Consider the following 9,658-nt stretch of genomic DNA (forward strand, 5'->3'; position numbering starts at 1 on the left):
CAACAAAATGCCACAGTGATCAGATCGGGCCAGGATCGAGGGGTGGGCACAGGACCAGAGGGGGCAGAGGAAGGAGTGGAGTCCTGGCACCTATCGGCGGTAATGATTGGGGGCGTCCGCAAACATGTACTTGAGTCTGTAGGCCTCTGCGAGCAGGAGTCCGATCTCTTCGTTACCCCAGTGTATCGTGGGCAGGTTTTGTAACAACATGAGAAGGCCCTGCAAGAGGGGAAGGTGCTCAATGTGGGGCTGTTGAAGGCAGGGCACAGCTCCAGAGCTGGCACGACCGGGGGCTCAAGAACCATCGCTCGCCGCGCTCGCGGGTCTGAAAGGCTCAGGGACAGCGTTAAGATGTGCTCGTGGCTGGGAGCGCCTCAGGTGCCCCCAAACCTCTCGAGATAAAGGGCTCTACCACAGCATTACAGACAGCAAACACAGAGGGACTTACCCCAGGGAAGGGCTGGTATTTGATGTGTGAGCATCAGCCCCATTCGCTGTCCTGAGCACTGAGGCTCAGACGTTACTTTTAGGCTAAGACCCTGAGCCTGGATGCTCTTGGAGCCAGCCTTGAGATGATGGTGGACTTGTGTCCAAGTCCAAACCCCAACCGGAGCAATTCCCTCCCCTCCACCCCCAGGGAATGACCCCAAACCCAAGGACGTACCTGGAAATCCTCCTCGTCCAGGATCTCCTTCCGCCACTTGATCAAGAAGGCGGCGCAGACGTAGAGGTGGAAATGGGAGAACCCCTCTGGCTCCGACTGCGGACACCAAAACCCGGGGTCAGCTGCAGCTCCCCCAGACACAACGTCCTAAATGGCTCTAAGTGCCCCAGGGCCACACTTTGTGTCCCCCGTGTCCCCCCCGTGGTACCTGGTAGGTGTCCCACAGGCGGATGGTGCAGCGCAGGGGCAGCTCCCTCATCAGCAGGTTGTTCATCCAGCGAAAGGCAAACTGCAGGTACTCCACCTCGTACTTCCTAAAGTGATTATGTACCTGCTCTGAAACAGCACATTTCACTTACACACCTGGGGACCACAGTGCTGCCCCCCACACGTCGCCTTCCACGCACCCCAGGCTGAGTCCTTGTCCTCCCAAAAACCCCTCCTTGCCCTGTGCTACGTGGCCAGCAAAACCCCATCCCCGGGAGGTTTCTGGCTGAGTCTACCCTGTCCTGCTTCCATGCGTGACTACCCCTGAGGGCTCTGCTTGCAAAGGAGGCCTCTCTCTGCTGTGACAAAGCCTCCAACCCGCTCAGATCGCCCTGTCGCCTACCACGACCGTCACTTACCATCGATCCGGCTGACGAGCTCCTCCAGGGCTTTGACTTTCTTCTGGATGCCCGGCTGTGCAAAGGTGTAGTTATCCTGTGGGGAGAGGCCATGCGTCAGCTCTTAACAACAGCCAGAAATGACCAAAACCACGTCCCCAGCTCCACATGGAGCTGAGATCCCCACGAGCCAAGGAGATGCGGCTCTTGAGCACTGGGATCATCTCCCTGCTGCAAAGTCCCTCACTGGGACACTGTTGATGCCACAGCATCTTCTTTCCTCAGGATTTAACCCTCGGTGAAGGAGCAAAATCTCCTCAGTGAAGGACAAGCAGAGCAGTCCCCAAAAGCAAAGATGGCTGTGAAGGGAGAGAACCCTCCACGGCCCCAAGAGGCTCACCTGAATCCCATCCAGCAGCTTGCTCATGCACCAGAAGCTGTCGGCTTCGATGCTGCGCAGAACGTCCTGCGACAGGTTGGTCACGTCAAAGTTCTCCACGTCCTCCTCTGCAAGACAGGAAAAGGAGCATCAGGAGGATGGGGACACCAGGAAGCTCATGGGGACACACAGAGGGGTTTTATCGATGTGAGTGGCCTGCCTGGCCCGCAGCACAGCACCCATGCACTGATCTACTTCTCTAACCCGGGAACAGGGGTGAAGGACCCCAAAACACTCAGCAACCACGACCCAAACCCAGCACAGATCCCATGGGGACCACGGGAGGGTCCCAGCTCTCACTGCCAGTCAGAATCATCAGCGTCATCCCAGGATTGAAGCTCAACAGAGGCACCCAGAAAGTGTCCGTCAACTCTTGAGGATCCACAAGAAGGAACTCCCAGAGCCTCAGAAACCTCTACAGGAGAGGAGGACACTTGGGGACAGCTGCAAGGACCCAAAAGTGCACAGATACCTTCCTGGAGAGCAAAAAGGCTCCAAATTCAATCCAGGACGGAGCCTGATGGGATCCACACGAACAGAAGCAGCGCCACGCACAGACAAGCCTTGCTGTGGGGCAGCAGGGATTTGGGCAAGGCTGTTTTCCAAACTCAGTGAATTGGGTGTCTCAGAGCACATGGGTTTGTGACAGCTCTGTCCCTAAAGGGTGTCCAGAGTGCAAAAAGCCACCTTCACTTTTAAATGGCCTCATAAACCCTGAGGAAGGGCAGGGGACAGAGCAGAGGCCTCAAGGGTGGTGATGTGGGCTGATTTTGGAGCAGAAATGCCCCTAACCTGGAGGTTTAAGCAGGGGACGGTGGGGAGGTGACAGGCAGGGGACACTGGTCTGGCTCTCGCTTGTCACACTGCTCAATCGGATCAGCAGATGCCAGGGCTAAACTGGGCCATCTGCAATCCCACGGGCTCCAAAATCTTCACCAGCATCTTGGATCTTGCTTGGAAAAGAGCAGGAGAAGAAGAGGATGGGGTTTGGGGCTGGAGCCAGGGCACCCTAAGGCTCAGAGGCACGCAAACGCAGGCTGGCAGTGCTGTGCAACCCAATGCACACAGACTGTGCAAGGATTCGGGTGCAACACGGATTTGGCTGATCCAGAGATCCTGAGGATTAGTGATCCAACACAGAGAGCCTCCAGCACCAGCTCCTCATGGGTCTGACAGCAAAGGCAGCTGTAATGAAGTGCCAAGGCTCCAAACCAGTGACTTAAACCCCGTTGCAAAAGGGGTTGCACACCCCTGAGCACTCCCAGTTCTTTCCCATGAAATTTAAGGCAATTACTGATCTTGTCCTTAAAACTGTGACTGATCTAGACCCAGAGCAGGCAGCCACCAAGGCAGCTTGGCACCTACAGACGAGCTCTGAATCCCAGGCCCTGGGGACAGGAGGGGATTTGTGATGTTGCTTGGCCAAATTCACCTCAACAGGTTGCATGTACAGGTTTGGTTGGGGTTTTTTCCCCCCTCCATTGCAGGATTCAGAAAGAGCTGGAAATGGGAAGGTCACATTTGGAGAGAAAGCTTCGTGTGGAGGAGAAAATAGCACTGGAAGACGGCGAGAAGCACGGCTCTGGTGAGACACAGACAGGGCTGATGCGGCACCAACTCTGCAGCCACGCGCAGAGCTGAGCCCCAACACGGTGCAGGAAGTCACAGCAGCACCCGCAGGCAGCTCTGGTGCTTCAGAGCAGCTCCCTCCTTGCACAACAACTCCATGCGTGCTCAGCTCCACTTCCAACCCAGTAAATCCATCTGAGCAAGCAGCCTCTGCCAACACCAAGTGCCATCGACGCCGCTCAAGCAATAAAGCGCAGGAGAAGACACTCGAAGGGAGCCTGCTCGGACCCAACACGCTCCTCACCTTCCAGAAAAGGGAATTTGGACACATTTTGTGGCTGCTTCTTCAGGCTTTGAGGAGCCATGGCCCTTCCCAGGGATCAACCCCGACCACATTGGCTACCACAGTGGAAATGGAGGTGGTTTAGCTCTTAGAAACATCCTCAGACCTGTACCAGCTTACCCAGCCTTAGCCAGGCAGTGGAAGGTTTCCACTGACTTCAACGAGCTTTGCATCAGGAATTAAAAATATGCGTTGGACGGGGTTTTTCTGTTACTAATACAGTCTTATAAATTCCTTTTCCCTCCTCTTTACAGCGAAAACCAAGAGCCTTCAGGCAGAGGGATTACAGCATCTCAGCATTAACGTCAACTGCAAAACACAGCTAGAGCTGCAGAAAGAACAGAAATGCAACGGGTGGAAATGATTTGATCTCCGGTGAAAAGCAACTGGCTGACAAGAAAGGCAAAAGCAGCAGGGAGAAGAAGTCAATTTGCTTTCTGAAACTCAGCAGCTTGAGAAACACACCTGTACCAGCAGCACGGGACAGGAATCTTGATTTAAATCCTTTATTTTTACATTCCCAGCAGGGACTCTTTATAATTCGCTCACTCCTCCAAGAGCTCCTGAGTCCAAGCTTTGAAAGCAAGACTCTCCCTTCCTCCAAGTCTGCCTATCAGGGCTGTGCCTCAATTGCCCATGCCTGAAAGACCCTTTTCTCCCCCAACCTGTAAGGATGTTAAGTATATTCGAATGCAAATCCACCCTTAGCACTTCAACTCAGTGAGGTTATGAAACTGAAGTCAACCCAACCAGGCAGCAATAAGAGGTCAAGATGCATCCCCAGGCTGGAGGAGCACATCACCCCCTCCAGCCAGGCGAGCTTTTCTGTTGCCAGCACTTCACACCATTTCAAATACCTCGGTCAAGAGGCAGGACCCTGCTCCAAGCAGCAAAATGTCACTTACCAACGTACTCAGAGAGGAACACAACAAAAAACGGGGTGACCAGGTCATTGATGCCCTGTACATAGCCGCTGGCTGGGTGGCGGATGGCCCAGATAAACAGGATTCTTTCAAAGATCTAGGGAAGAAGGAGGGAAAGCAGGAACCTGCGTTAGCCGTGCGCAGAGGAAAGGCAGAAAAGCGTAACTGCTAAGCTGAGGGAGCAGAGACCATGCGCCGACAGGCTTTTCTGCAGCCATAGGTAAGGTAAGACCACATCTGGAATATTGCGTCCAGTTCTGGGCCCCTCAGTTCAAGAAGGACAGGAACTGCTGGAGAGAGTCCAGCGTAGGGCTACAAAGATGATGGAGGGAGTGGAGCATCTCCCTTCTGAGGAGCGGCTGAGGGAGCTGGGGCTCTTTAGTTTGCAGAAGAGGAGACTGAGGGGAGACCTCATTCATGTTTCTAAATATTTAAAGGGTGAGTGTCACGAGGATGGAGCCAGGCTCTTCTCGGTGACAAACAATGATAGGACAAGGGGTAACGGACACAAACTGGAACACAAGAGGTTCCACTTCAATGTGAGAAGAAACTTCTTCTCAGTGAGGGTGACAGAGCCCTGGCCCAGGCTGTCCAGAGAGGTTGTGGAGTCTCCTTCTCTGCAGACATTCAAAACCCGCCTGGACGCCTTCCTGTGCAACCTCATCTGGGTGTTCCTGCTCCGGCAGGGGGATTGGACTGGATGAGCTTTGGAGGTCCCTTCCAATCCCTAACGGTCTGGGATTCTGTGAAGGTAAGAGGCATAGGAGAGACTCCTGGATGATCCCCAGATCCCCACACAACGCAGCAGCCCAGGCTCTGCATCAAAGCCTCTCCACTTGAAGAGATGCAGACCCAACTTTTCAATATCAAGGGGTTTAAAACCCTTCTACCCACAGGACAGGGCTGCCTGTGAGCAGCACAGCATGGCTTGCTCAAGGTCCGTGGAAAGCTAAGGCTGTTATGGGCACAGCACTCCCACCAGACATTGCAGATTGGGATAACTCCCAACAAATCTGCCTCCCCACAGCCACCACCATGTTATTTCCAGACTGCCCCAGCCCCAGGACGCCCTTCTGCCACACCACATACACACACAGCCTGTTTCAAAGAGAACAGATGCTCACACCTCCTCAAACCCATCCCTGCCTGGGTTTCTCTCACGCTGCTTCGCACAGAAGAGGTTTCATAGCAAACCACAACTGATCTCTTCTGGTTCAAACATCTTGAATTTGTCTCAAAACAAAAAGCTTTTATCATCAACTCTTGGCTACATCTCTCCACAGAAGAGCTGATTTCATAACCCCTAAGCCTGATGCCTTTCAGAAACATGGGACAAGACCAGGCAGTTCCAGCAGGAGCTGTCACAGCCAGGGAGGTTTCCAGGCAAAGCCAAGTTGAGACTGGCAGCGCTGGTCTAACTCCACACACACTGGAGCTCCACTCCCCCTTACCTCCTGGACGAGCGGCTGCTGGAAGAGGGGGATGAGCGGGTTGGTCCTTGGAATGTCAATGTGGATCTGGAAAAGACCAAGGGTTACATGCACCAGTTATTAAATCAATTTAGGGAAGGCTTATGCTAATACCCAGAAGAAGACAAAGGGAAACATCATGCCCTGTCCCCAAGGAGAAAGCTCCTAATAGTTATAGCTTGAGGAAGTCCTAGTGTGATCCCAACTGCAAGAGGGATACACCAAGGCAGAACAGGCAGCAGGCAGAGGGCTCGTACCTGTCTGTAGGTGTCTTGATGGTGTTCCTCATTCCGGGAATCATAATACTGCTGGATGAAGCCGAAGTACTCCTCCCGCTTACGCTGCAAAGTCAGCTTTCGCCGCTCCATGTTTGCGGGGAGATAACCCTGCGGCAGGAAAACCCGTGTCAGGGCAGATCCTCTTTCCTCATCACAAACCATCCCTTGAAATCCTGCCAGGCAGCTCGTGCATCTGGGAGCTCAGGCACGGGGACTGGGGAAAGACTTTTCATGAGGTTTGGCTTTCCCAGCCTCTGTTGTCTTTTCTGATCTTGGGGAAATCCAGCTTCAGGGGATTCAGTTTCCCAAAAAAAGAGCAAACCACATATTCCCAGCACCGGTCTGGGCTTTGTGCTCAAAGAGGATGTAGCAATTACACACCCCGAGCAAATAAACCCCAACCTACAGCTCACCTGTGGGCTGGGCACAGATACAACATGAGCAAACCTGGTTATGGGACACACGAAGGTCTAGGAGAGCACATCCCCGGCTCAGCACCTTCCCCCCAAGCTCCTGTGTCACAGCTCCAAGTACTCACTGAGAGGAGACGCCACGTCACGGGCCGGACCTCTCTGGGCACACCAGGCCAGCTGCATTTCCTCAGCTCATCTGCAAACGGACAGTGGTGGCAATGGATTAGATCCTAGGCACGTCCAGGCACCACCACACCTAGAAGGAGAGGAAAGCCCAGTCTGCTCCTGCAGGCTCTGCAGACACTGAGCCTCCAGGAAGGCTCCACATTAGCAGTGACTGGGGATGCGCAGCAAGGGGAGCAGAGACGTTTTCAGCTCAGCTGCAGGAGCACTGGTGGCCGCAGGGGCTCCAATCCTCCACAGCCTCAGTCCTCAGGAAGAGCCCAACAGCCTCCAGTGATCACCACCACCAGAGAAAGACTGGAAACACACAGGCAGCTGGTGGAGGAGAGAACCATCTGCCAACAGAGCTGTCTGTGTAACTACCCCACTTGCAGGCAGTCATTTTATCCACCCTGGAGTAGACTGATTGCAACCTGAAGCAGGTAGCAGGACCCCCTCTGCCTTCCCCTTCCCACCCGCAGGCACCCCCTTTTTGCCCCACTCACCCAGGTCCGTGTTGTGGCTGGAAAGGAGCTGCCGAAACTTCTCCAGGCGGGTTTTCTCCCTCACCGTCATGGGGGGAGCACCCGAAGCATTTTGGTCAGAGATTCGGGCGACAAGTGGAATGACGGGTCGAAGGGGAAGGGACTGCTGCTTCTGGAGGGGGGTCCGCACACAGGTCTCCTCTGCAAGGAGATGCTGCAGTGAGGCAGGGAAGGAGACCGCACCTCCCCAGCCCTACCTGCCTCCTCTGGGCATTGTCAGACAGCTGACACTGCAGATTTCATTCTTCTCTTCCCAGGCCATAGCAAACAGAGCATCGCTGGCCCATTATGAGGGATCAGACGGTTCACAGGCAGCTGTCATGGCTTTTCCATCGCTTCCTCCTGTTTCTCCTTCCCTTTTTTGCCCCCACATCCAGACACCTGCTTGCCAGAGGCTCAGACCTCTCCCTTCACACGGGAAGCCCATGAAAATCCCAGAGGAAGTGACTTTCAGATCTGCCCTGCTCTGCTCTAAATCGTGATCAAGCTAATTGCTAGCACAGAGAGCAGACGATGGGCTGCCAATGCCACCTGCTGGGTTACTTTCACAGCACAGCCTGTGACAAGGCACAGCAAGCAGGGGCTGATGCTGTCAAGTTCCCTGCCCAAGCTGTACCCAGCCTCACCCAGAACTTTACTGAGAGCAATCCTGAGCAAGAATATATCTCCAAAACCCCTCAGCACCCAGAACACAGGATCCTCTGGGGCAGCTGTGCCTGCATGCAGGACACTGAGCAGTAGAGGACTCCAAAAATAGGTACTACAAGGAGGCAAAAGGCTCTGTTGGGCTTACAGCCTACAGACTCTTGCCCATAACATGCGAGTAGCAGCAAGCAGCTGAGTTCAGCAGTCAGAAGAGCAGGAGGCTGCTCCTGAGGATGGCCCTTACCAGATGTCCTGGAGAGCTGGGCCTCACTGCTGGACTTGATGACCTTGCAGTTGGTGGGCATGTCGCTGAGGGCGGACTGGGCCCGCTCGGGTTTTGCTCGCAGCTTGCTGTGGTTCTCCAGAACCTGGGCTGCCGTGGCCTTGGCCACTTTAGAGTTCAGAGTTTGCAAAGAAGAGGAGGAGGAAGAGAAGTCTTCATCTTCGTCATCACCAATGTCCCAGGCGTCACTGGTGTTGCGGGCAAACTCATGAAAGCTGGAGGCCTTCTTGTTTTTCAGAGGCAGCGCGTTGGCCTTGGAGCGGTCCTTGATGAAGCTGGAAGCCAGAGAGAAACAGCATCAGAGCAATGCTGTCAGACGAGTCCATTCTCTTTCCTTCCCTGCATTCTCACTCCAGTCAGCCAGTCCCTTTTCCCCCAGTTTCCCCATTCCTCCAAAACCCAAGGAATGTGTTAAGTCTCCCTGGCTTGCCCAGGCTGGTACGATGGCAGGGCACAGAGGACAGCTGGAGAGACGCCAGCCTTCCTGGTCCAAAGGGCAAAGCGGAGAGACTTACAATTCCTCCAGCCCTGCCTCCCTCCACCCTAGAGAAAACTGGTAGATTAACACTCAAAAAACCCCTCCTGTGACCTGGGCAGAGGCATGGCAGAGCCGGTCTGTGCTCAGCTCCTGGTACAGCTGCGATGGCTCCCAGCACAGACCAGCCTGGTGCTTTCCTCAGGCACAGGAGGAGCCTCCGCATTCACCCTTAAGCTCCAGGAGTCAAAGTCCACAGAAAAAGGGGAACATGCACCGCTACAACAGCACAAGACAGAGACGAGGAGGCAGCTCGGGTCGGCTCTGCCTTTTCCTGATGGGAAGGGTGCTGATTCTGCAGCCTCGCAGCTGCCGGGCAGCTTTGCCTCCCCTTTCCTTAATTCTTCTGTCTCCGAAGATGGGCAGAGGGCTCACAAACCACTGCTAAAAAATAAGCCTGGTTCCTTTGATGTGGCTGGTATGATAGGGATTTCTGGCTGTAAAAGATAAGCTTTCCCTGCAAGCTTTCGCAGAGCTCAAGACAGCACTGCCACATCACTGCCGTCCTTCCCTGCTGGAACATCACAAGGAGATGCTGGAGACCACCTTCTGCTGCAGGACTGCGCCCAAAACCTGCAAAGCCTCGTGGCCTGCATCTTCAGGAGAGAAACACTCACTTTTTGGTGAGCCGGGGATCCAGCGGAGGATGCTGTGCTCCATAGACGGGTTGAATGCTGCAGGAAGGGGAAAGGGAAAAAAAAGCCAAATAAGATAATGCAAAAAAGCCACAGGGCACCCAGGAATAATCTCCTCAGCACAGACTGAGGGCACACTTCTTGCCTGCT

The 9,658-nt window shown here is 54.3% G+C and overlaps 1 protein-coding gene across 1 annotated transcript; it reads right to left on the minus strand.

Moving 5' to 3' along the window:
• Positions 1 to 4: 4 nt before the first annotated feature.
• TBC1D22B (TBC1 domain family, member 22B) lies at positions 5 to 9,547 on the minus strand (the record flags this gene model as incomplete). The annotated part of the gene is made up of 12 exons (XM_010186939.1): positions 5 to 219; positions 665 to 760; positions 873 to 1,000; positions 1,291 to 1,366; positions 1,670 to 1,776; positions 4,526 to 4,640; positions 5,995 to 6,060; positions 6,270 to 6,398; positions 6,829 to 6,899; positions 7,372 to 7,551; positions 8,300 to 8,613; positions 9,491 to 9,547. Coding segments are annotated over 12 exons (1,468 nt in total), but the record flags the coding sequence as incomplete, so codon positions are not given.
• Between the last annotated feature and the right edge of the window lie 111 nt (positions 9,548 to 9,658).

Source organism: Mesitornis unicolor, unplaced genomic scaffold, assembly GCF_000695765.1.
Source record: "Mesitornis unicolor isolate BGI_N332 unplaced genomic scaffold, ASM69576v1 scaffold25226, whole genome shotgun sequence".
NCBI lineage: Eukaryota > Metazoa > Chordata > Aves > Mesitornithiformes > Mesitornithidae > Mesitornis > Mesitornis unicolor.